Raw genomic sequence first — 27316 nt, forward strand, 5'->3', positions numbered from 1 at the left:
ACAGGGCAATAAGAATCTGAATTTGAATCAGGGCTGAAAAACAGGCACACACTAGCAGCTATTAAAGTCCAGAAAGAAGGTAGAGACAAAGCTTGACTGTAAAGAAAGATCAGGAAATTTCCCACTATATGAAATAATTCTAAGTAAAATATTCCAAAATATTTACATATAGATAAAATACATTTTAAAATGCACTCTTACATTCTCAGACATGCTCAAACAAAAACATATTTCCCTGCAGTAAGACTGAAGTACTTTTTGTGTACATGGTAGAAGTGTATTGAAAATAGGTTAAAAATAAAGTTAAGTACAAATTTGTAAGATGTAGACAAATACTTTTTCGTGCACTACCAACGTTTCAACAACTAGGACCTGAGTATTTCCTCTGTGTAAAGTATTTACTCAGTGTCTCATTTGTTGAAGACTGCTGCTAAGGAATAAGCAATGAATTTTTTTATATAACATTGTTTTAAAATCCTTAAGTTCCACTTTAATGGCTGAAATGAGGTGGGCCCTTTTCCGAAAGTTCTAGTATAAAGTTCTAGTATAACTGAGGTTCTACCACACATGCTCTTTCAGAAGGCAGTCTGTATCAGAATGCAGATGTATCTGGTCTCACGTGTGATGGTTGCCAAGGAAATAATGACGTAAATCTAATTTGACTCTAGATCTAGATAGAGTATTGATTAGACAGGATGTGTTTACCTGAAATTAAATTAGTAAAGTCACTAAGACATCTCATAGGAGTTAAAGGAAACAAACAACAGTTTGGTTTCCACCAGACCCATGCTAACATAGTTCTTTCCTGGGATCTGACCACTTTTCTCCTGGCAGTGTTTTCTTCATGAAAACTAAAACCAGGGGTCAACAATAAAACATACAAAAAAAGACAAACAGTAAATCTTAGCAGAGAAGGCTTTCGGCAGGTTAGCTAATACTTGTGCTTTGAATTAGAGTGAGCTGTTAGAACTACAAGAGTAAGAACTTTTGGTGACAAATTTGTTTAAAAGTCTCCCCCACTCCTTTGCAACAACTATAGAGAATGCTTGAAACAAGCATTTTACTTACTCATAGGCTTAAAACTGAGTTTGATGAAGAACTAACTGATAACATGGAATTTTAAGGAAATATTAAATTATACCTAAGAGTTTTCTTAAATAATGGTCTTTAAAGCTACTTCACTGTTAGCAACAACAACATTTCTAGGGGCTCCTACAAGTCATAGTTGCAGCCATTTTAGCACCAAAAAGAATAACTACAATACACTGAAATACATTAAAAATATAAAAATTCATAAGTCTATAATTATACCAAAAAAGAGAAATCTGAAAGAACTTAATTTGTCACCATCTATTTGTTAAACCAAATTCTTACTTGGAAGTTGATAATTAAATGGAAAAAATTAACCTGCCTTTCCAGTAAGAACTGTATTTAAAGATGACCAAATAGCCCAAGTTAAGGAAGGAAAGCTGTAGTTTACATAGAAACATCAAATTAATAAATGCAGAAGAAATGAGAGAATTGGATAAAAATTCAGAAACCTTAATGCTTAATTGATTTAGGCAAGAATTATCACTAGATGTTAAAACCCCTGGGTGAACGGCTAATGGGGAACTGGGAATTCGTTCAGTGCCAAAGGAACATCATACACATAACTCACTAGTTACAAAGGTGAAAACGTAATTGGGGGATTAGAATATCATATTAATCCAGTGATCTATCTTAGCATTGTTAATGGCAGGGTCAACTAGATATTATGTCTTTTCTGATGTGATGTGATTTGAAACGTGTCTCATCTTTGATATATTCTACCAAAAATGGTTTTATTCAATTCCGTGAAGTCTCTAGACATAACTTCTAGATTACGAGTAGTTTAGGAAATAAAGGGATAAGCTAAATAACACCTTGAGAAAGCAAGCAGACACATTAATAACGTGGGGTTCTACAGGACAACTGCCCCAGTCTCCTTAACAGGTCAATATCATAAAAAAGGGACTGAGGTTGATTAAGATAGTCTTAAGGGACTTAAAGGGACATGACCAATTGTAAGAATGGATACTAGCTTGGAAAAACCAACTACAAAGTTGGGTACAAGTGGGGGAAATCTGAATATGGTCTGAGGTCAAAATGTCCTAGAATGAGAAGGTGGAGATTGTTGAATGAAACAAAATATGTCACAGAACATAATGTAGAGAATGATCTTATTGTGGTTAAAAGATGTAAATATATGTGAGGTCGGATAATTAAGTTCACAAACTCACCCTAGAAGAAGTGCTGCATATCTCATTGCTGAATATCACTATGGTCACCTCTGAAGTACTTCCCTTGGGAAGCTATGCACCAATGCTACTGCTTAGTCCACCCTTCACAGCAGTTTTGGAACTCTTTTTCTGGAACGGCCATCAGAGCTGTCGTCGTATTACCCTTGATGTCCTGAATGTCATCAAACTGTCTTCCTTTCAACATTTCTTTTATCTTTGGGTAAAGAAAGAAGTCACTGAGGGCCAGATCAGATGAGTAGGGAGGATTTTCAAATAGAGTTATTTGTTTACTGGCTAAAAACTCCCTCACAGACAGTGCCGTGTGAGCTGGTGCATTGTCGTGATGCAAGAGCCATGAACTGTTGGTGAAAAGTTCAAGTCGTCGTCTAACTTTTTCATGCAGCCTTCTCAGCACTTCCACATAGTACACTTGGTTAACTATTTGTCCAGTTGCTACAAATTCATAATGAATAATCCCTCTGGTATCAAAAAAGGTTAGCAACATTGTTGCAACAAGTTCACGAACTTAATTGTCAGACCTCGTGTGCATAGAGAAAGATCTGGAAGAATATGCATTAAGGTGTTAGTGATAATCTTTGAGTGTTGCCAACATAATGTTTTTATTTCTTATTTTTGCTTGTCTATTTTTTCTAATATTCTGCAATGTACTTGTATTGCTTCTATTATAATAAAAGTTTATGTTAAAAGAACTGCTAGAAAATTGTGGGTATGCCCCCATGGTTAGATAGATAACTGATTACAGAAAGTCTGTAGACCAACAAGTACAAAAGCAAGAAACCATTACCCATCTGGTGACAGCCTATCTGATTTGTAGGTAAAATACTTCAAGGGAAAAAATTCTTAAGTGCTTGGCTGACAAAGATGATAACAGAAAGTAACAGAAATGTCACTGCATAATAAATGCAGGCAAGAGGCCAATTTATCTTGGAACTAGTTGATTAAAAAAACACACACAAGTAAGATACATCTTGCTATGCGTCATTCACCCTCCAAATCAAGCCTCGACTACTAGTATTTAACTTTAGAAAAAAAATCTAGTGTCTAGTATTTAAAATGTGTACATGAGTGATTTCACGAGAGGCTCATACCCCGTCCCAGGCTGACTTCCTTATCTAGACGTCAGGAGTGGCATTGGGCTCTGAATCTTCCTGCGGCGTGGCGGCCGCGGCTTCCTTTTCCTCAAGCGCCTCTCGAACGAGGCTGCCTAAAACTGCATCATGAATGCTATGGAACAGCAGGTCCAGTAAGGCAGGGTTTTCAAAAAACTGGTTTCGAGTGAGGTCACTTATAACTTGTGCTAAAAAAAAAGAAAAGAAAATTACCCCACACTATGGGCATCAGTCTTGAACATTAAAAAATCAAAAACAGAAACACTTTCATATAGTTTAACTATTAAAATAATGTAATAAAATGTCTCACTCCAATCCCCATACCCATGACATCACACTCCCAGTCGCAGGAAGCTACTTTTATTATTTTCTTGTGTATTTCTCCATGCAAATATAAGTAAATATATAAATATATATATTCTTATTTCTCCCATTTTCTTACCCAACAGAAAGCATACTATATACATTATCCTGGATTTTTAAAAAAATTTAATCTTTTCATTCAATTTTTTACGACAACATGGTATTCTAGCATGTAAATGTAGCCTACTTGATTTAACCGGTCCCTTTTGTTTGATACTGATGTTTTTTCCAGTCTTTTGTTTTTATAGAAGTACTGTGATGATTAACCAGGTACATGCTCCATTTTGAATATCTGTAGCACATTGCTGATTTGCTGGTTCAAAGGTAAATAAATGCACGTGTGATTTTAAAAGCCTCCATGGAGGCTGTTCCATTTTGCACTCACACCAGCAATGTCTGAGAGTGCCTGGTCTCTCACAGTATGCCCACAGGGAGCTTGTTGTCAAGCATTCTTTATTTTTGCCATTCTGGTAGGTGAAAGGTGATATCTTTATGTAGAGTTCATTTTCAAGCACTGTTTTAATCAAAATTTAATATGAAACAAAAACAGCAGATATTGTACAGTAAGACCTAAATGGTTTTATATAACTATATTGATGGCAGCCATTAAATAATTACAGAACAACAGTTTATGAGTTTGTTTCTGCCAACTTCTGTTCAGGAGGCCTGAAACAGGTAGTCCACGGATAGGGGTGCCTGGAAGTGGCTAATTTCAAAGCTTGCTTTAGAGTGATTGTCAGGAGAATAATTTTCATTTTTACCAAAAACTAAAATTGGGGTAAAATATTTCCAAATACAGTTATTAAAAAAAGAGAAACAAATCCAAAATGTTAATATTTCTCCCCATTCTAGAAGTGTACTTACCACTGCATCCTGCTAAATACACATAAATACCGACATCTCCATATTCCTTTACAATCTGTAATAATGTTGAAATAAAGTTTAGTTTCTCCTGTCTGTGCCAGATGCAAGTCTTTTTCTACCAACATGTATTTCAGAGATACAAGACACTCTAGTTCATTCACTGGAACGACTTTGCTTTGATAATTATGCATTTTTGAGCTAATCATTTTAAAATGATTGTGTAGTTCTTTTGATTTTTATACGGACAGCGATAATTAGGGATATCAAAGAATTCTTGTTAAATTTTATTTAGGTGTAATAAGGGTATTCTGGTAATGATTTTAAAAAATCTTCTTGTAGAGATATATATTGAAATATTTACAGATGGTGTGATGACTGCAATGTGCTTCAAAATAAGAGAAGAAGAAAGGAGTGCGGGGATAAAAGAAACAAGATTGACCATAAATGGATCATTGTTGAAACTCAGTGATAGTTACGTGGGAGTTCCTTATACTGTGCTCTTGACTTTTGAATATTTTTGAAATTTTCTCTAATCAAAAGTTGAACAAAACATCAAAACATTTTAAGAGTTGAAAAAGGACTCTAGGTCAACTCTCTGACTTTACTGATGGCAACACTGGGCACAGAGCTATTAAATGACTTGTTCAAGATGATGCTTACCCCTTGCAGAGTTTTCACACCAACAGAATCAATAAAATTCACTTGTGTAAAATCCAGAATGACGGTGTGGACGTTTTCCAATGGGGGCATAAATCTTTGCAGTTCTTCAGGAAATGTGCTCTTGATGACTACTGGGGGATATTTTACTTCATCCTCCTCTTCTTCAGGCTTGGTACCATCTTCTGCATCTACTTCTGCATCCTACATCAAAAATTAAATCACACCATTCTATGAGCATTCTATGAACAACTCACAGTCTGGTTCTGAGAAAGAGTTATCAGGAAAAATTAGTCCTTATAATCTCAAGCTACTGACTAGACCAGATCTCTTCTAAAATATTTGCCATATCCCAGCCTTGTAATGTGACAAAAAAGGATGTGCATATAACATTCAATTTTAGCTCAGTTTCTTTTTTTCTCTATTTTGTCCTCCTTTGTTTGTCTAATGAACTCCACTTTCCTTAGTCATCACATCCATTTTCCCCTAACTTCTAAAATAATTCCATTAATGTCAGCATGATAGACCATAAGTTACCAGAAGCCTGAACATCAAAAACCAGCCTTTGAGCTTTTTTATACTATAAGCGGAGTGAATCTATGACAAATTAAAATTTATTAAGGTACTGTGTGATTTGTTTTTACTTTTTAAAACAATATTTTCCTGGACCCATATCACTATTTATTTCAGAAGCATAGTCATAACTGACCTTGTCATTTATCTTTAATACATAAAGAATAGATTGTTTTGAACTTTCCCATTTTAGGGAATTCATACTGTGTGAAAACTTCAATCCTGAATGGAGGAGGGGAGTGCACTCCTTTTACAGATCAAGAGAGAAGGACATGACAATGAAGGGGCCACTCACCGCTTTGACATCAGTAGCATTGGCAATGTTTATATTTCCACCTTCCTTAGCGTACTTCTTCAAGGCCTTTCTTCTTGCTCCCAGTATGAATGATGGGTTCACTCCAGTCTTTACAGAAGAGCAAGATACGCACAATAACTTCTTGGTTCCCAGGAGCCCACCCAAATGCAATTAATCTTCCCATTTCCCCACTTGATAGTTTTCTATGCCAAGTTATCACCCCAACCCTTTTTCCACCTTTCCCTCACATATGCTGAACTGAATCATTCCCTCATTAAAAGAACAATAGACACCTTTCTTATTCTTGGTCTTGATTCAAGACAACCAGAGCCAAAGTATTAAAGAGAATTTTTAGAGTAGTATTTTTCTTAGATTTCTCATATTCTTATATTTAAGAGATTCCGTGGGTTGACTATGAGGTTTTCCTATATACCGGGCAGTGTGGGGTCGAGTGCTAATTGTGACCAAAGGAACTGACATGATCCCAAAAGAAAGAAATCTAAAACTAGCTTTTCCCGTTCTTTTTTTTCTGAAATTTTTTTTGAAAAGGTAATATAGGCATATGATAAAAGAGAATGAATAGTGGTGTTGGTTATATAACAATGCAAACACACTTTCATCCACTGAATTGTACACTTGAAAATAGTTAAAATGGTAAATTTTATGTTATGTATATTTTCCTACAATAATATAGATAGATGATAGATAGATAGATAGATAGATAGATAGATAGATAGAGAAATATTATGAAAGGTAAAGCAGGACATTTAAGTGACCCTCACATCCCAGTCAATCCACAGGTCCCCTCCTCAAAAATAATCAATGTTAATTTCTTGTGACTCACCTTTGTTTTTAATGCACTGCTATACAAGTCACTATTTGCATAATAAATTGGGGCATTTATTTGGAATATTTTTATTCCAGGAATTTCTTTCACCTGTGAAATAAAATGTTAGGGAATTCAATACATGTAAATATTTCAGAGTCAAAACTGTAATTGCCTCCCTCTTCCAATTTGAAAATTAATACAGAAGTTGCTAAGGGCGTTCTTAAGTTCTACACTTATGCTCTGGAGGAAGTACTGAGAAGAAAGTCTTTAAAATGCAAATCTTCCCATTCTTTAAAAAGTCATTGTTTCATTTTGACCATAAAACACAAAGAAAAGATACTGAAAAGATTTAAAAAGAGAAAAGAAAATTCGATAGGAGTGGAATAGGCTGCCACTCAGATTGTGAGAAGCTGGCAAATAAAGTGAACAGAGGTTTATATTTGTTCATTCATAGAATGGAGGCAGGAGCCTAAATGGACCCAAGTGACGTAGAGTGAATATTTAATCAAGAAGCCTCAAACTCTAGAATGCAGTTTGGAAACGAGTAATTCAGTATATAATTCTTTGGAAGGAGGAGAAAACAGCAATCCTAACACCAGTCTCATTTCCTAATTGTAGTGAATCTGAGACTTCTTCCCAAGCAGAAAACAAAACTAGTATAAAAAAATTTTGTAAAAGTTTTTGAGATTCCATATGGAAAAAGAACATTTAAAATCAAGAAAATTTTAAGCCATAATTTTAACCATTAAAAATGAAGCCGGAGAATTCCATAGCCCCAGCACCTATATTTTACATGGTGAACGTTAGTATTTTAGTTAAAATGGTAAATTTTAACTAAATTTTAGTTAAATTCGTCAGAAGAAAATCATGCACATACAAACCGTCTTCTCAGTTTCAATATTTTATAAATATATACTTGAATTCCAAAAATCTATTTATCCTTATTAAAAAAAAGGAGAAATTAACATTAGGAGATTGAGTAATTAACATACAGTATATTGTAAACTATAAAACTGAACTTAGACAGTAAATCGAGGTTCAGGTTTTTCACTTTGACTACTCCTCATCCTTTTCATCCCACTTTTGTCCTAGGTAAAAATAAAATGTAGTCAGCCAATCACATCCCATGCTTACAACAATTTCAAATGACAGGAAGAGGTCCTACCTCCTCATATGCGTCTATGTCGATGTACACATCAGTGTCAGGAAGCTGTCCAAGGACGGTGTAGGTCGGACTGAAGACAGAGAGTGAGTGCATTAAAACACCGTCGTGCTGAGGTCCGGTATGCGAGTGAAACACGCGGTTTTGCATGTTTATCTGGCATGTATGGATTTGCAAGTGAATTCAGGAATACTCGATCCTTATCTGGCACCTCTGCAGAAGGGCTCCACATATAATACCCCCCCCAAGGCTGTTCCAAGCCCAACACTCCACACACATCTCACACCACACACACCCCATACCTCACCCCCAAAATATACAATACACACACAGCACATACACCTCACATCATACAGACCACGCACACACACCCCCCACATATACCGCTCACGTACACGATACACTAACAAACACGCATAACACACACACACACACCATACACACCACACTACACACATACCACACAAACCATCTGGTTAGGACAAAAGACTTGGGCATTTAAAGATGGGGCCAAAAATGGCCCAAGTCATGCCAGGGCCATGTGTAATTCAAGTTCTCATGCCACTCAGTAGATACAATTATCTTTCTATTCTAATCTAAAGCAGGAGAGGTTTTCTTTTTGTTTCTAAGAAGAGTCTCTGACTCATGGGAATAGGGGTAGTCAACTGAAGGTATGGGGAGAAAACAAAACTCTCAAGTCCGCACGCAGAGAAGTTACGTTTGGCTTGAGAAATTGACGCCCCATGGGGCTGGGTGAGTTGTTCAAGGTCAGAGAGCTTGGCAGAGCCAGAATACAGTTCAAGGTCTTGGATTTGACATTCCATGGTCTTGCGTGGTGCTTCTTAGCAGGTATGTGCGAGTGCTCTGTGGGTTAGACTATACACTACAAATGTCAGCTGATTTTCTGTGGAGATCCCTCCATAAGCATTCAGAGAACACACTACGTGCCAGGAACATCACCTCCACAATCAAGATGCTCACACTCTAGTGACGTCTGTTGACAGATACACTTAAAGTCAACTGTCTAGTCTCAGGTAGGACACTCATTCCCATCCCAGTGTGTGCAGTCACCTCTGTGTTCTGTAAATCACAGTCATCAGCGCGATGATCACGGCAGTAATCAAACCATAGTCCAATCCCAGGAACAACGAGGAAACGAAAGTGCTAAGCCAGATGACCTGGACAAAAGACAAAGATTTATGAAGAATCCTATTACAAATTTCCTAGAGTTACACACGCGTGCGCGCGCGCACACACACACACACACACACGCACACATGGTACCTGATCTTGCCTAACTGGATACTGCATGTAACAACTGACTGCACTAACTTAATCTTTCTCACATTTTTACCAGCACTACTCCAGGCGTTGCTATGGTATATTCACCTAACAATCACCATTGTTACTTACCAGCTCTATTTTGCTGGTTTTCCAGAAGAAGGGGAGATCTGAGAATTGCATAAACATTCCTTTCAGGTTGACGATAACAATGGCCGACAGCACAGCCTGAAACACAGCACATCCACACTTACTTCTCTTCTTGTGTCCAACAGCCCCTTTGGCTGGCTCCTCACTGTGTGCCTGCTGCCCTCCCCATGTCCTCGCCCACTCACTTCCTACGTGGCAGTGATGGTATGTTGGGAGCCACGAATACCTGGATTTTCGGGACTAGATTAACTAAAATGGGCCTTGGAAAACCAGGCTTATATGTTAGCAGCAAACCTGAATGGTGGTCAAGAGGTTCAGAATTAAACTTGGCACTTAAGGAATTGTTTCACCCATGGTCCTTCTACATTATGATTTTTTCTACTCTATATTGTTCTTGATCTCTATTAAATACATCAGTAAACAAATGTCTTATGATTGTTGGCCATCTCAGACTTTAAATGGAAGAATAAGGTCATAAAAGATCAAAGAGAGAAGGGACCTTGGAGATTAGCCACTCCAACCCCCCACTCTGTAGATAAACTATCGTATTTTCCCCAAAATAAGACCTAACCGGAAAATAAGCCCTAGCATGATTTTTCAGGATGACATCCCTGAACGTAAGCCCTAAAGTGTCTTTTGGAGCACAACTTCATATAAGACCCGGTCTTATTTTCAGGGAAACACGGTAAGACCCAGAGATGTTGAGGTGGCTTTCCCATGGTACCAGTTGCCAGTAAGTTGTAGAGCAAGATCTTGGTCCTAGCCATGGCCCTTGCTCTTACCACCCTGCTACGGTTATAGTAAAAACCCATGAGACAGCCACAAAAATATAAACAAATAGCAAAATCGGTACCCACAGAAAAAGCTCACACCAAGTCCAAGATACACACCTGAGGTAATGATTCAAAGAGGAATCCGGTGGCTAATATGACCATCAGAATCATTAAGGAGGCCAAACAACCTGCAAGCTGCATGAGAGAAGACACATGGAAGGGACTTTTAGGAGACGAGTAAGAGGCAGGGCCTAGGTTGCTCATAGTCTTTTGATTATCAGTGTGGGAAGATCAGGAAAACATGGATTCGAATAAGTTATCCAAAAGATTACATAAATCCATAACTCCTTCCCACTTCCTCTCCGAAGTTTTTCTCCTCTTATAGCTTTCACACAGAAGCTGAAATGCTTAAATACCCTTACTGAAATGCTCCTGCCAGGGGTGGAGGAAAGATGTCTGGTGCTGACCTGAGACCCACAAGGGCCAGAAGAGATCAGACAAAACTTTGCTGTCTAATGTGGTGACCACTAGCCACATGTACTTATTTAAATTTTTAAAATTGTTAAAAATTAAAAATTCACATCTTGGTTGCACTAGCCCCATTTCAAGTGCTCAAGAGCCACATGTGGCTAGTGGCTGCCATCTTGGATGGTGCAAACTCTAAACATTTCCATCATTGCAGAGAGTTCTAATGGATGGTACTGGTATCCTTCTCATACCCATTTTTAGGCTTTTATGACAACATCCTATGTCTCAACTTTGAGTTTTATTGGTAGCAAGGAGTATTGCATCATTTTTTGATTTAACTGGAGACTATAACTCTATCCTATAGATTCAGTTCCTTGTGATTTGCTTCAACCAATCATGCCTTTCTCTGATTCATCGCACAGCTCACTGGAGCATGGATCTTCAGGTAGAGCAGTTTTATTTGGGTTCAGAATAGAATCAAGGGATTAAAATTTAATTACCACCCAAATCACCAGTCCTGAGAGGCCAGTTGTACACACACCTGTGTCTTCCCTCCAGTTCCTTCCTGAACGAGGCTTCTAGACAAGGAACATGAAATTGCGAAAGTCTGGAAGAGTGAGCCAGTGGAATTGCACAGTCCCAGGGCAATGAGTTCCTTTTCCATGTGGAAACAAAGCACAAAAGAGATCGATTATTCTTCCGGAAGAAAGGCATCATGCTTCGTATAATACACATTTGCAGCAGTACAGGCTCTCTTCATTGTATTTTCAGAGGTAAGAGTTTGTTTAGTTTAGCATAAGATTAAAATAGGAACTATTACATAAGTTAAGGTGGGGAAACACTCTGAATTTTTGCTGTGTTGGAGATAAATGCTGTGCCCACCACGAAGCCCCCCTTTCCCCAAACACACACTCTATACAAATAATGTAAAAAAAAAAAATAGAACAGCAGCAAAAGGAACAGGCTATTTTGGTTAAGAGATGCCAGACACCTTTTGAATGTCTGCTTGCTGCTCATCAGTGAGTATATGCCAGTGTCCCTCTAGGACGCTCTCTCAGGGATACTTCGGGTCTTCCTGGTTGGATCACTGTTTTCATGTAAATGGGGAGCATCTAGTCTCCTTTGAGAAACACGCAGCATGTTAAAATAGATATTGTGCTGCCAAAATGAAATACCTGATCTGCAGCTGTGTTTGGAAAGGTGTGGAGTCTGAGTGATGCACCGTATACTCTGAGTTTAATGGACAAAGAGCAGGCTTCCTGTGGAGTAACAATGGTTCTGGGAAAACATTTTATTCTCAGTCTGTAAACTTTATCTTTTTAATTTAATTTTATGATTTGTTTCAGCAGCCTGTGAACTTTAAAATGGTGATGACATCAATAGGAGAATGGCAAACTGTAAACCTCAGGCTGGAGGTTTCACCTTTCTAGTTGGACCCCTGCCCATGAGGTGAGGTAGGGCTTTGTACTTCAGTGTTCTGATGATGTAATCCACATAAATCACGAAAAAATTGTAATGTTGAATAAATTCATGCTTCAAATACATCCATTATCAAACTAAAAGTTTCTCTACCAAGACAGAGAAATCCAGTTCATTTGCCTGTCATACATAGCAGAGCATGATGACTGTGTTAGTGTGAAACATCTGCAGGAAATTAATGATTTTTACCTGATTGCCATCGACCTGGTAGCCATGTTTATTTGCCAAGGTCTTGGCCATTGAGATGGTCACTGAAAACCCAACAATGGCTATGGCGATGGCATCCACGTACACAAGATGGAAGAGGCTGGTGTCCGGATTGGCAGGAGGTAGGAGCCTGAAAGGTCAAGCTGACTTTAACCCAAGTGCTACGACCACTGGAAAAAAAACACGCAACTAGAGGGGAATAATTAGAGCGGCATTATCTGCAAAGGAGGTGATTAATGCTTGTATACTTGTTTGCTATAGTCTGGCGAAAAGGAGGGCCTTCCTGGACACACAGAGCTTCTTTCCAGGCCCCAACCCCAGAGCACCAGCTTTCTACCTGAATGGGTTATCAGCAGAGATCAGATGCCATTGTATTTAGAAAAGGAGTAACCTCAAACCTCATGGCACTTGTATGGCAGGTGTAAGTAAGACACAGTACAGGAAGAAGAGAGGGTCAGCAAAGTGCTCAGATGCCACAAGACATTCGAACCAATATGTGAGGGCATGGAGGGTTGGACAAGGGCTATCGTAGAGGAGAACCACTGGCTGTGCGCCAGTAGGCCCTCACTGCTCTCCCTTGTTATTTCATGTGAGGGCTCTGCTTCTGCCCAGCACCTCTTTAGGTGAGGTCTAACATAGGAAAGGAGCAGCAGCAGACTATACAACTTGGGTCTCACCTGGGAATCCCGGGAGTCTGAAGGGGTCCAAAATATGACTCCTGGAGCCCTGCAAGGGGGAACCTAATTTCTGTGGTCCATTGTTGTAGTTTGGAATCTTTGTCCTAAAGGAACAGAATAGGAATTCCCTCGAATGGTATAGAGGAAGGCGCAATAAAGGCTTTCAAAGGCACCCGCTGCAAATCAAGGTATTGGGCTAAATAATAACAATAATCAATTAATTGATATATAATATGATTATTCTTACAATAATAATCATTTATCAGGTGCTTCCTTTGTGCCAGGTTCTGTGCTAATGTATCTCCAATAGCCCTGTGAGTGAGACACCATTTTAATTCCCATTTTACAGATGAGGAAAATGGGTCATAGCGAGCTTAAGTAACTTGTGCAAAGTCAAATAGCTCATCACTGAAGTACAACAGAAACCATGAAGAACCCGCCTCCGTAGGCCTATTTCTCTTAGACGGCAACGCATAGTGACAAAGGGTTTGCATCAAGTCCTGGGGTCAGGGAAAAGGAGGGGGGGGGTGAGGAAATGAACCTGACACATACAAAGCCTAGATTATGTGCTACATGCTTGACACATGTCATCTCATTTGTCCTCACAACAATCCTATTTGATAAGTACTATTATTATCCCAACTTATAGGTGAAAAAAATCGAAGCTTGCAGATGTCAAGTAATTTGCCCAAGAAGGAGCAGGAAGTCAAACCCAGGGGGTCTAACTATAAAACTTATTCTTTCCCTTGCACTTTGCTGCAAAAGCGTTACCCAAAAGGGAAGTCCTAGCAGGAGCTTTGGGTCTGAGGAAGAAGAATATGAGAAAAGGGTATATTTTGGAATGTGTTAAGGAAAGTAAAGCAAGAGACAGGATATATCCTGCTATGACTGGGATCTTTAACAGCCAACTGTCAGTTCCTGGGCACTGCAGTGTGTATGTACTTATGTGTGTGTGCAGGTAAGTGCGCCAGTTTGCTTTCGAATATGAGCACCGACAATCCCTCCCATACTGTACATGCTGCTCTCCCATCTAGAGGTGGAGTCTGTTTCCCCCAGGGCTGAATCTTGTGATTTGCTTTGACCAACAGAATGTGGTGAAATGATGTTGTGTGAGTGCTTTAGGTGGCTTGATGGCTTCTGCTTTTCTGTCTTGTTGCCCTGAGCCACCGCCTAAAGAAGGGGGTCTGTCATTCGGCAAAAGGAGTCACAGATAACTGAAACAGTATGATGATATGTAGTGAGGTAGGCATTATTTGTTTCCTGTGTGGTTTGGGGCATAATTCCAGAAAGATAAGGTTTCTAGGTAGCCAAATTTCAGAAAGGCAAAATATAATTTTTTTTTTATTAGATTACGGTTTATTGTAAGATATAAACTCAGGAACAGCCAGATGCGTGGGGCAAGGCACGGCGAAGGGGGTGGAGCTTCCATGCCCTCTCCCAGCACCACCACATGTTCACCAACCTAGCTTATCAAATCTTGTTGGTGGTTTTTTTTTAATTAAAGTTTATTGGGGTGACAATAGTTAGTAAAGTTACATAGGTTTCAGGTATACTAATTTTTTTTTTTAAAGTTTAGGTTTCACACATAGAGAGAAAGCATATTTGGGTACAATGCAGAAGGGAAAGGAAGGTATTAGGTAGAAATGATGGACTCGTGAATTTTTAAAAGGAGAAATCTAAGTGTAATAATCATACTTATTCAAATTATTTGTGATTTAATTATTAAGTAGGGTTATCTTTTGGATCCGGTAGAAGACTAATGTTTATCACATGACTAATCATGTGAGTGACTCAGGTGTGATGTAATGGAAAGTGTACACAACTGGATATCGGAAGACTGAGTTCTGGGTCCAGGCTGGGACTCACTCAGAGTCACGAAACCTCATTCATGTCTCTCAAATGTCTCCCTCTCTGATACCCTACCTACATTAGCAACCCCAGCTCCTCCTATCCCTTACCTGGCTTACCTTTTCCTCATAGACTTCTCACTTATTTATTGTGTGTCTCCCCCAGTAGAATATAAACTCCATAAGAATAAAGACTTTTTTGCTTACATCTTTGCTTTTGTTTTTAACTGCTGTGTTCCTGGCACAAAACAGGCACTCAATAAACATATACTGAATACATTAGAATAAATGAACTTTCTTATCTGTAAAATGGGGTTAACATATTTGCCAATAGTGCTACTTGAGCAGCAACTGAGATGTGGACAATAAAGTCTTTTATAAATTATAAGTCTAAATAGAAAAGTAAGAGTTATTACGGTGTTAGGCCTTTACACTGAATCACAAGTAACATGTTCATGATGGCAATTTATTGTTTTGAAGTAGAATGCAACTCCTTCAACGCTGGCTCTGTTGGGGGAACTTGGTCTTAAAGAGCCATTGCTCTGCCCTGTGCTTTCCAGGAGATTCTTAGATGGAACCAGAGCAAGGCCTGATGGATTGTGCCAGGTCTGTCAGTCTCCTACATGTGGGCAAAGGTCTGACTCTTTTCTTTTGGAAAGAGGGAAGAGGGTGGAGAGAGAAGGAGAGAGTCCAAGAGACAGAAAGACACAGAGATACACAGACAACCAGAGAGAGTCAGAGAGGAACAGAGTGAGACCAGGACAGGCTCGTAGTCACTTTTCCTTCTTCAAATATGAAGAGAATAGTAAAATCCTTAAAACGTAGAGTTAGATAAAAGAAAATAGATGAAGTAAAGAAATAATATATTATTTGAAACTAGAAAGCTCATTGAAATAATGACTCACAGAACTCTTAATTACTGTCTTGAACACTAACTGGGTATGCCAGGTGGCACACTAACTGCTTTACGTGTCTTATCTCCTAGAGCTCTCACAGTGACCCTTGAGATAGGTATTAATTGCCATGCTTACCTGGCAAGAGAGGAAACTGAGGCTTTGAGAGGATACATGACTTGCCCAAAGTCACATGGCTAGTAAATGGAAGGCTAAACTTAGATCTTAATTCCTATGTCACCCAAGGAGAGAGTTAAAAAATTGGTAAGTGCAAAACAATGGGAAACAAAACAAAACAGAAAAACACATACCAGGATTGGTAAGATTGTAAAATGGTGCAATCACCATGGAAAACAGTATGGCGGTTCCTCAGAAAGTTAAAAATAGAGCTACCATATGGTCCAGAATCTTACTTCTGGGTACATATCCAAAAGACCTGAAAGCAGGGTCTCGAAGAGATATTTGCACACTCACGTTCATAACAACACTATTCACAATAGCTAAGAGGTGGAAGCAACTGAAACATCCATTGATGGATGAATGGATAAACAAAATTTGGTAAATACATACCGTGGAACTTTATTCAGCTTTAAAAAGAAGGAAATCCTGTCACATGCTACAACATGGATGAACTTAGAGGATATTATGATAAATGAAATAAACCAGTCACAAAAAGACAAATACTGTATGACTCCACTTATATGAGGTACCTAGAATAGTCTAATTCATGGAGACAAAAAAGTAGAATGGTGGTTGCCAGGGGCTGGGGGAAAGGGATAATAGAGAGTTATTGTTTAATCGGTATGGAGTTTTAGATTTGCAGGATGAAAGAGTTATCCAGGTCAGTTTCACAACAATGTTAACATACTTAACACTACTGAACTGTACACTTAAAATGGTTAAGATGGTAAATTTTATATCATGTGTTTTTTACCATAATAAAAAGAAACCCCACATATGCTAACTGTCTACCCAACCCTCAGCTATTTGATATGTAGAAAAAAGAAAGGTTTTTCATTGCAAGAATACTAAAGCAGAAGTTAGAAACATTAACAGATTCATTGATTATTCAAGTCACACTGTTACTTAAAACTAGTTTCTTACCCCAGAGGCAGTGTTCCAACGACATCCACATTGTACGCTTCATGCAAGCCAAACCCAGCTGAAATGCCAGTTCCCATTACCACCTAAAACAGACACAAATCAAAATGTTCTTGTAAATGAAAATCCAAATGCCGCAAAAATTAGCTGCAATTCGTTAGCCAAGCCAAATCTATTTTCACATTAACTTTCAGTTTTAAAAAGAAGAATCATATTATAGTTAGCTTCCAGCAATTCTAACTTCTCCTAATGACTCTACTCACAAAATTAAAATGGACTCGACAGTTTCCCTGTGGCCTGGGATTCTTTTCTCCTTATTTTGGTCTGTTCCATGCTGAGGTGTTTGGCTAGTTGACTGCAAACAGAAGAGGCCATAAAACCTTTCAGGAGTTGGCTTTGCCTTTGGGGCAGGTAAAGTGAGTCTCTGGTCAAGGTGTCACTGAAATGTGTATTGTGAGGGTGGCACAGTGACAGCATCTCATTAAAAAATGTATGTTTGGATCTACGATACTCCTGCTGACCCTCTTCCCAGGAAGCACCAGGTGTGACGAGAGCACCCTACCCGTGTCTTCTCCCATTTCAGTCAGGGTCAGAGTAAAAGCGCCCATCACACAGATGTGTCATTGTACCCAAGGCTTCCTGGGTTGTCAGGGCATAGGTTCAGGTGACATGTACAGTACAACGCTTAGTGAGCTACAAGAAGAGAAAAATAACAGAAGGAAGGATAGCAATTTTCTTTGTCCTGAAGAACTAACGCTATCAAACTTTCTGACTGGATTATCCAGGAGAGAAGGAATTGGGGCTGGTCAAAGAAGGGAGCCAGCCCCTCACAGTGGTGGCTGCTGTCGGGAAGCCCTAATAAGGCAAGTTTGTTATCAGACAAAGCAGCCTAAGAGACCAAGGGCATGGGTGCTGCCAGCCCCTTTGATGAAATGTCCCTTTTTGCTGGTTGCAGTTACATTTGTCACCCATAATTGTATTTGTTGTGCATATCAAACTGGGGGAGTGCCCCGAATATTTCAAAGCCACAGGATAAATATGGTCAAGTTCCCGGAGCACCAACTTTACGCAGTGGCAAATCGTTTAAACCGCTGCTTTCCTAGCAACACAAACAGATGTGTTATAAAATAGAATGCAACACTCAAAAACATTTTTATGGTAAAAAAAGAAATTTTATGTTTCAAGAGAGTCATGAAGACTCTGTCCCAAATTTTCCATTATGACTTTCTATCCCTTGCTCGGAGGAGAACTTAGGTGAGAAGTTAAAAAGCACTGGTTTACTGTAATTACAGTGATAGAATTCTGGAGAGCCATTGCCCTGGGAAACACGAGGAATCTTTAAAGGGAATCTGGAAAATTGACAGTTAGGAACCCAAGCCAGGAATGGCACTCTTTTACTTGATAATCAGGGCTTGCCCATCTCCTTTGCCACGCAGAGGGACTGAGACCCTCTGGTTGGACTCCTGGACGGAATGAACAGGAACTCTGTGCCCAATCCTAAAGAGAGAAGAGGCTTTGAAACTGCTCGAGGCCATCCTGCGGCTGGAGACAAGACCAAAGCGAGGGAAAGGATCAAAGGCATTGGCTTCCCCGTGAGCTGGAATACCAGCCAGTTGTTTTAGTGGCTGAAACTTTGGGCTAAATTTGGATCAGACACCTATACTTTTTATTTCTTATCCTTCTGGATCCCAAACTATGCACCAAGGTGCCCAGGGTGTCGGGGAACCAGGACCCTGTGGAATACGACTTTCAAGGGAAACATATAACATCTGTCAGACACTGTGCAAACTTCTAATCTGAGGTGGTTCACCGTTTCAATATCAGTTCCTACTGCATTCCTTTCGGTCACATTATATCTTTGCAAAGCTGGGCGTTCAGTGGTTGCTGTGATAAAAAGCAGGCATCACGCAAAATCAAAGTGAAGAGGAAATGAGGGTAGCAGTGTCCGTCAGATTCCAAGGTGTGAGTTGTGAAGTGCCCACCAGCCGCACACATCCCATTAATAAATAATCCTGGTTATTTAAGGACATAATAAATATATATTTTATTTCAATTTATGTGCATTATTTTTACAAACAGTCGTTAGGCATAAATACTGGGGTGCCAAAAAAATGTATACAAGTGGACACTGGTCAATGCTGCTCAAGCAGTAGTTGGCCATCATCAAAAGTGTCTGGATGCTGATGGGAACCACTTTGAGCACCTCTTGTAATTGCAGAAGTCAAACATGACTTGTATTCATCTTTTGTTATCGGTATATATTGAGTATTACAATTTTAATACAGTATTCCTTTCTTAAAATGTGCATACATGTTTTTGGCACCCTCTGTATGTATTAAGTTGTTTAGACCTAACCACCCAATAAATGAATGGTAGGTATTTCTTTTGGTCTAGGAGTACCAGGAATCAAGAAAATATGGGAAGCTTTGTCTTTTCAAAATTGAAACAGCTTCATTTGTTTTTCAGGTTATTAAAATTATATGTGTTCATTATAGAACAGTTAGACAATAAAAACACGGAGGAAGAAAAAGCTTCCCTAATCCCATCACTCACAGATAATTCATGTTAAAATATTTATGGACAGTCTTCACCTATATTTTAAAAGTCCTTCATGTCTACGCTCTAATGCTTTTTCTTTTCTGTCAGTGTATTTGTAAAAGTTCCCCTCGGCAAATTCTAACCTTCTCTTGGCTGAACAGAAAAAAAAGGTCGAATTCCCTGTCCGTCTCTAATCCCGCACAGAAATAGCTGAACGTTGACTTACCGCAAAGAACTCTAAAGGAATGGGTGCCGGCAATTTCTCTTTAAATCTCTCATTAAACTCCTTGCCACCCAACAGCAAACCAAAAACCATCAGCCCGACGCCTAGGGAACACACGTTGAGGTTTTTAACATTCTGCAACACAGCAACTGTACTCTGTAACACAGTGAACATTGGGTGTTTACATGAAGCAATAGCCCCTGAATAGACAGAGACACTAGTGCACTCACTCACACCAGCCATGCCATCACTGGACATTTCTAGTTAGAAACTCTCAGGCTGAAATCTCCCTTTGTAGCTTCCACCAACTGGGAGAAACTGTACCCACTCCCACAACTTGGAAGTTGTAATTCGTATCCAGCAGGCTCATAGTATTCTTTGAGGTGCTAATGTGGCCATGTAGTATGATCACATTCAGAAAAGTAATCCTTATACAGAGTCCTCAGCATTAGGACAGGATTAAGGGTTGGTATCAGCAAAATATTCCAAAGGTAAACACACAGAAAAGCTTTTAGGAGCTGAAAGAGGGCGAAGTCATTGCTAGCAGATGAAAGAGGAATCAGGTGGGCTTTGAAGGCAACAAAGTGCTGAAGTTTGGAAAAATACCCAGAAAACCCATTTCATTTTATCCTAGGGTTACAGTCTCAGCACCCCAAACCCAGTCAACACTCCTCTGGCCCCTGGGAAAGTAGGGTACCACTGAGCCCAGGCTACACACCTGCCTAGTAATGCCTGGAGTATCCCCGGGTGCTCATCTCTTCTACTATCTGTGTGACAAGGCATTTAGGGAAATCTCAGAGGAAGAAGCATGTTACCAGCTTCTCTGGGAAATGAAGAACTTGGTTATTTAGGGAATGTTCCTACAGTTTGATTCCATTCTAATCCATCAAAGGCTCACTTTAAACATCACTTCCTCAAAGTGACTTTCCTAGGCCCCTAATCTAAAGGTCTCCCTATTCGACTTTCATAGCAGCCTGTGCCTTTTCTTCATCTCACTGAACACAATTTGTAATTAGTTATATATTTATGCAATTGGTGGTTTACTGTCTGTCTTCCCATTGGACTGTAGGTTCCAGGAGGGCAAGTGCCATTATCAGTTGGCTCACTGCTGTGCCTGGCACATAAATACCTCCAAAGGCTATAGGTCTTTTCGTCCGAGAATAGCTTTAGGAGCATCTCAAGAGTTTTAATATGTAATACTTTAACTGTCATTTGTTTCTAATTATTACGTAATTTCCTTTATCAATGGGTAATTTAGTATTAGTTTTTTCGTTTCTAAACATATGGAAATTTTAAAGTTATATTTGGTTATTGATTGCTAATTATACTGCACTGTGAGAAAAATGTTAAATTTTTAGAATTTGTAATCCGTTTTACATGTAAGTTTCAACACGCTTGGTTATACCATTATTCCCTATGTGCTCACAAATAATTTACATTTTCTCTGAGTTGGGTACAAAGGTCTATATATACCTTATTAAACTGGTTAATTGTTAAGTCTTTTATAGACTAACTTATTTTTTTACCTACTTAAGTAAGCAGTTTTTGAGAGAGACAGGTTCTCCCATAATGCCCTTAAATTGTTTGTTAGTTCCCAAAGAGAATATAATTTGGTCTTCAAAAAAGCTGTCTCTTCAGCTAATTAGGGAGAAGGTGTAGTCACCAAATAAAAACATAACAAAAAAATTCCCTGCAAGGTAGGCAGCAGTATCACATATTAACAAAATGGAACTTTAAGATTTAATTCCTTTTCTAGTGCTCTTTTCAGAGAAACCTTAGAATAATCAAATCTTTTCCATCTTATTGAAATTCTTGGAAAAAAGAAAAGTGAGACTTGAAGGTTAAAGAGATCCAGAAGAGAAGGAGGGAAAACAAAGAAGGAAAAACTCACGCCGGTGAGTTGCTTACTTACATACACCACTGAAAAGATCCCACTGTACCGCTTTGTTTTAACTCCAAACAGGTATTTTAACATGGAGGTGAAGACATGCACGGCCGCTGCAGTGGTAAACCCGCGCACCAGGGGCTCTGTGAGGTATATGGCCACAAATCCAAACCTACAGACACCTAGGCAGAACTTTTTTTTTTTTTTTTTTTTTTTTAATGACAAAGAAACAAATAAGTCACATGATAGATCAGGAAGTTAAAACCAACAGAAAACATACAACAGTTCTTTCTGGACCACTTTCTGACACTACATACTTGGACCTGCAGCAGCTAAATAGCTAATACGTCACAGGTTGTACAGAAAACAATGGAAGGTTTGGAGTGCCAAAGAGCAATGGGCACACTTGTACTTTCCCTGTCCCTCAGAACCAGGACACGTTTAGTCAAGGTCACTTCCTGTTCCTTCCGAGCAGATACGAGATGCCCTCTTCCCATAACTAACCAATCCTGCTTCAAGCTTTTCTTGCTTTTGGAATCTCTAAAACCACATGAAGCTTGATAGTTCCTAACAAATATCAATTTCAGTGAACGCATGCAGTCATCCCGGGGTTGCTGAGAGCTATGAATCCTGAGCTCCGGATTTTTGCAGACTGACACTGCCCACCATGTAGACCAGCCAAGCGTGCTCAATAGATAATTATGAAATGAACACATGAGAGCCCATTTCCCGCTCTGTGGGTCTTACCTGAATGATTCCTGCAAGCAAGGTCACAGACATGGCAACTTTCACTCTCAAGGCATCTCTAAATTCCGTACCATTGGTCGCATTTACTCCTCCGGGAACGGCTATATCATCTGGTACTAATCGAACAGCCACACCACCAATCATCAGGCTAATAACAGCAAACGGACCTGAAATGATGAAGCATTAATCATGGAAACAATTTTCAGTGTATGACCTGATTGTTGCCAGCACGCTAGGAGACACAGGTGAAGTCAATAAATCATCACTGAACTAAAACTGCACGTCTCTCCTTAAACGTTAGAGCTTTGCTCCTGGTTTATGTGTAAGATGTGTGTGAGCAGACTGTAGTCCCCAAAAATGACTATGATGGTATCTTCCCACACACTTTTCTAAAACCTTGACATTTCCCCACTAGGAGGGAGTTAATTCCTGTCTCTTTGAATATGGGTGGACTTGTGACCTGCTACTAACCAAAAGAATGCAGAAGAGGTGACTTCTGGGCTAGATAACAGAAGGTGACTAGCTTCCACCCGAGAGCTGTAATGCTTGCTTGTGTTGGAGCCCAGAGTAGAAAAAGCTCCAATTAGGACCACATGGAGAGAAGGGAGAGGGAAGAAGGGAGCAAGGAGGGCGACAGAGAAGAGGGAGAGGTGAGAGAGAGTGGAGGAGAGAGGAAGAGGAAACGAGAGAGGTTCAAGCTTCTTGCAGCTGCTCTAGCCCCAGCTCCCATCTGATTCTCAACTGCAGGAGAGACCCTGAGCCAGAACTGCCCACTTGAGCCCCTCCCAAATCCTGTCCCACAGGAACTGTGAGAGATAATGAAATGATTGTTGTTTTAAGCTGCTAAATTTGGGGGGTATTTGTTACCGAGCAATGGACATCTGAAACATTATGCGTGTGTGTGCTGGTGGCAGCCTCACGCAGCACCAGCACAATTATGAAATCCATATAAATCTGATTTTAAATACATTAAAGAGAAACTATGTGCAATTCAGAGCCTAAAATCAGATGAAATGCAATAACAGCATAGTAATTAGGAACTTGCAGTACCACTAATAAAGCAAACAAACAAGAAAACCAGATGTAAGCAAATTGTATTATGAACTGAAGCACTTATTTCAACAACTGCTCTTTTTAGAAAAGAAAATTGTCTTTTTTCATTATGTCAAGGTTATAAGAAAGCTATTAGTTCTAGAAATATTGGGAGGAGTGTATTTTTTTTAAAGCACCTATTGGGTGTGCAGTTATTAAGCAGATATTCCAATAACAAACATTTCTTTGACACATTGCAAAGCTTAGAAATCCAAAAGGAAAGGTACTAAAATATCACGCATAAGCTTTTACCTATGGATATGTGTCTGGAGGTTCCAAAAAAGCAATACATGATAACAGGGTAAAACGAAGAGTACAGGCCAAACACAGGAGGGACAGCCGCCAGCATTGCAAAGGCTAAACCTGTGGGATTAAAAACCACACAGAATAGGGAGATCATTAGGAAACAGGTTTATGTATCTCTGATGAACAAGCGAAAACCATGTTAATTTAAGCTGATGTGTCTTTTTTGGGGGGTGATTTTGGTGTCTCACCCTTACCATCAAGGCTCGCTGCCTCCCATCGCCAGTATTTAGTGAGCATTTACAGTGTACTAGGGACAACAGAGCATGCAAGAAAACATTATCCTTGCTCTTGAGGAGCTTACATTCTAAAAGGAAAAAAATACACCTCTTTTAAAATGGTATTTTTGTTTTGTGTTTTCTGCAAGGAACTGAGGAAATAGTCTGGTGGGTAAACTTTGGATATAACTTAGCCCATCATTATTTAAAGAAGAGAGGGAGAGGAAGGATTTTAAAGGCAGGCAAAGAGGAAGGATTTTAAAAGCAGGCAAAGAGGAGGGATTTTAAAGGTAGGGTTTAATGGGAAATAACAATCTCATCAACCACGGAGATTTGCTGCAGTAAGATGAGGAAAATAGTCTGTGGGATGCAGGCAAAGAAGCAGGGTACCCTTAGACATTGAGCGGAGCCAGAAAGATCATGCAGCCTTTTTTCCAAGTACACGGTCACCAAGTAGGAATGGTTGGTAACAAAACAGAAAGCTAAAAAATGGTAATCCTGTGCACTTGACAAACAGAAAGAATAGAGATCAATGCTGAAGGCAGGCTATAGGAGTATCAAGAAATTCTTAAAAACCAAAGTGATTTGGGAGCACAAAACTTTTAGTTACTGCTACCCAATGTCATGACGGGCCGAGAACATCATGGCTTTTGAAGTTAGAAAATGCCATATACTAAACATTTGGATGAAACACATTCCTTTTTACCAATCAATCCCCCTGCCTCTGAAGAAAAACCCCACCTTTTTTGTCAGGGGGTTGTGGGGGCGCAGTATGGGATGTGGTTGGGAACAGTAGTATTTATATTAGCAGTGTTTTGTTCTGATAAACTTTGTATTTAAACTTGGTAAAAGCCTATTAGCTGCCAAGAGGGAATAAAGAATAAATTTCCAAAAATGTACAATTTCCTTGAGAGAAGTTTCAGAACCAAGACTAATTCACATGAAAAGCTGTAGAGAAAGTAGTGGAAAAGTCCATTCACAAAACTTTTATTCCATTTACATGAATTTAATACACATTCTTAACAATTATGCTTAGATTGTTTATGAAAATTTCATAAGACATTAAACAAAGCTAGCCATCATCTCAAGTTATTTCCGTTAACTATTTTTACAGCACATGCATGTTAGGCAAGTATAAAAAAAAAATCACAAAAGCAAAAAATACCTTAAAAACGTTAAATACACAGGTTTTTTGTTTTACTGCCGTGCTTGATCCCCATGAAGTCATGGATACCAAGTAATTCATTTTACTGCATCTTTATTTGTCCATTGGTTCTTAGGTTGCCTAAAGCATTTAAATACAAATACAACAAGTGTGGCAAAAACAATGACAGCAAACAGCAGGTAACTTTACAAATAATGGAATGTGAACGTTTCTGCCCTTCTCCAGAGTAAATTGGGTCGCGACTAAAGGACACTTCTGCAGCTGTAGTCAATGGTGTGCACACTGGACTGAGTGTTCCACAGACACACACGGTTCGACATGTGCCATCCATGGGATATCCATCCTAGCTATGGCTTTGTAAGTGCCCCAAACCCTTTTTTGTTTTTTTTTTTAAAGGAGGGCGCAGCTCACAGTGGCCCATGCGGGGATTGAACCGGCAACCTTGGTGTGATTAGCACCACGCTCCAACCAAATGAGCCATCGGGCCACCCAACCCCAAACGTTAAGGAACGCACAATAACTACACCTGTGACGGGAACCAATGATCCCTTTTGTTCCCCACCAGGACAAACCAATATGTAGGCAGTCTTCTGCGCTTAGTCCTGGAAACAGTTTTAACACTGGCCCTTGTGAAGTTCAATGTACCAAAAGCACTATGTTAAACATTTATAACTTGTATAAACATTCTATATCTGCATACTGGCCACCTCAAGATGGAAACACGTAACTCCCTAAATGTTAACTGGCTCTACTACCCCAACATTAAACACAAAAAACACATGGGAAATATAGAAATTCAAATAGAAGTAACATAATTCTGTCATAAATTGTGTAAAAAAAAAAACCTATTTGTGGGACAGCATGGAGGACACATGTCTGCTGTGTAAATTTTAGAATGAGACAGACACAAGTTGGAAGGCTGGTTGACTTTCTCCTTCTTTGCTGCTTCTGCTTCATCTCCTTGGGTATCTGAGGTCCACAATGTCGTCTCTCAGTATTTGCATTACCAGCATGCTGGCTTTGTATGACTCTTTACTTAATGTGCCAAGTTCAGCAAGGACTTCATCAAAAGCTGTCTTTGCAACAGAACAGGCTTTCTCGGGAGAATTCAGAACCTCCTAATAGAACACAGAGAAGTTAAGGGCCAGACCCAACCTGATAGGGTGTGTTGGTTGCATTTCCTTTTTGATGATTGAAAAGCTTCTGTCCACAATCCTTTTCTTGTCATCACCAGCAGTAACCTCAGCCAAGTAACGGCAGTAGTCTCCTGTCATTTTCAAGCAGAAGACTTTGTTCTTTGCTTGTGAAGCATGGAGGATGAAGAACCTTTCCAAGAGAGACAGTACATCATTGCAGATACCTCTTAGCTCGGTCTCAGTTTTCTCTCTGTAGTCTCAAGCCATCTGCTGTTTTTACTCAGCACCTTCCGATTCTGCTCAATACTTGAGACCACCCTCCAAGATGACCTATGGGCTCCTACAACATTTTTATAAGCAACTGAGGGATGATTCCTCTCCTCGTTAGGTAATTCAGCTTCTTGCTCAGTTACAGACTTCTTGCACACCATGCCATCATATGGCTCAGCCTGCTCGGCCAGTGTGGCCTTCTGCGCCAGCTCATTTTTATCCATGACGGGATGTTCTGTGTCCCTAGTGGGGGGCGGCGGACAGATGGGGCTCAGTAGTGTCTGCATCTCGTTGCTCACAGGTTACAGCCGCTTTGCAGACACGGGGTTTCCTCCAATTAAACCCCAGCAGCAGGGGCGCCACACGCAAGGTGACGTCATACACTGCTGGCTCCCGGATCGCGACCTAACCTCTTGCGTCTTAACTTTCCCGCCCTTCCACCGCAATCCTATTTGTAACCCCACATTTATACTTTGACAGTCCGGGCTGACATAGTTTCCCTTGTCATCTCCTCTTTGCCAGGGCGTAAATTTTTTTCTGCTTTATTTTTTCCCAATTTAGATAAGGGCAGAAAGTTTTCCTTGACTGGCACAGTTGTAATCTGGTGTTGATGCCCGAGTGCTGGGTGTTTTTCTAATGGGTTGTTTTCGTGTGTTCTTTGGAGAATAAGGAACTCCCACTGTACCATTCCCTGGCCAATGTAATGCCCACTCCCCTGAGCTCTCCCAG

The 27316-nt window shown here is 39.6% G+C and overlaps 1 protein-coding gene and 1 pseudogene across 4 annotated transcripts in view; both read right to left on the bottom strand.

Annotated features, from left to right (window-relative positions):
- Positions 1–110: 110 nt before the first annotated feature.
- The window catches only part of SLC26A5 (solute carrier family 26 member 5), a gene marked incomplete at its 5' end in the record, with an annotated part of 30751 nt that continues 3545 nt past the window's right edge, over positions 111–27316 (bottom strand). Inside the window, 16 exons of one of the 3 annotated variants that reach the window (XM_081079767.1) lie at positions 111–3579; positions 4619–4673; positions 5279–5479; positions 6144–6251; positions 6988–7080; positions 8138–8207; positions 9206–9312; positions 9548–9643; positions 10456–10533; positions 11348–11461; positions 12475–12622; positions 17014–17096; positions 19775–19927; positions 21684–21848; positions 22404–22570; positions 23748–23858. In XM_081079767.1, coding sequence (XP_080935893.1) covers positions 3395–3579; positions 4619–4673; positions 5279–5479; positions 6144–6251; positions 6988–7080; positions 8138–8207; positions 9206–9312; positions 9548–9643; positions 10456–10533; positions 11348–11461; positions 12475–12622; positions 17014–17096; positions 19775–19927; positions 21684–21848; positions 22404–22570; positions 23748–23858 — 1934 coding nt within the window. In that variant the 3' untranslated portion in view covers positions 111–3394. The remainder of the gene's footprint in view (positions 3580–4618; positions 4674–5278; positions 5480–6143; positions 6252–6987; positions 7081–8137; positions 8208–9205; positions 9313–9547; positions 9644–10455; positions 10534–11347; positions 11462–12474; positions 12623–17013; positions 17097–19774; positions 19928–21683; positions 21849–22403; positions 22571–23747; positions 23859–27316) is intronic. The other 2 variants (XM_081079768.1, XM_081079769.1) reach the window with 2 other exon arrangements.
- LOC308510242 (14-3-3 protein zeta/delta-like) lies at positions 26002–26859 on the bottom strand (annotated as a pseudogene). Its single transcript has one exon. The product of its transcript is annotated as a 14-3-3 protein zeta/delta-like (transcript).

This window comes from Rhinolophus hipposideros (genome assembly GCF_964194185.1).
Source record: "Rhinolophus hipposideros genome assembly, chromosome: 18".
Classification (NCBI taxonomy): Eukaryota; Metazoa; Chordata; class Mammalia; order Chiroptera; family Rhinolophidae; genus Rhinolophus; species Rhinolophus hipposideros.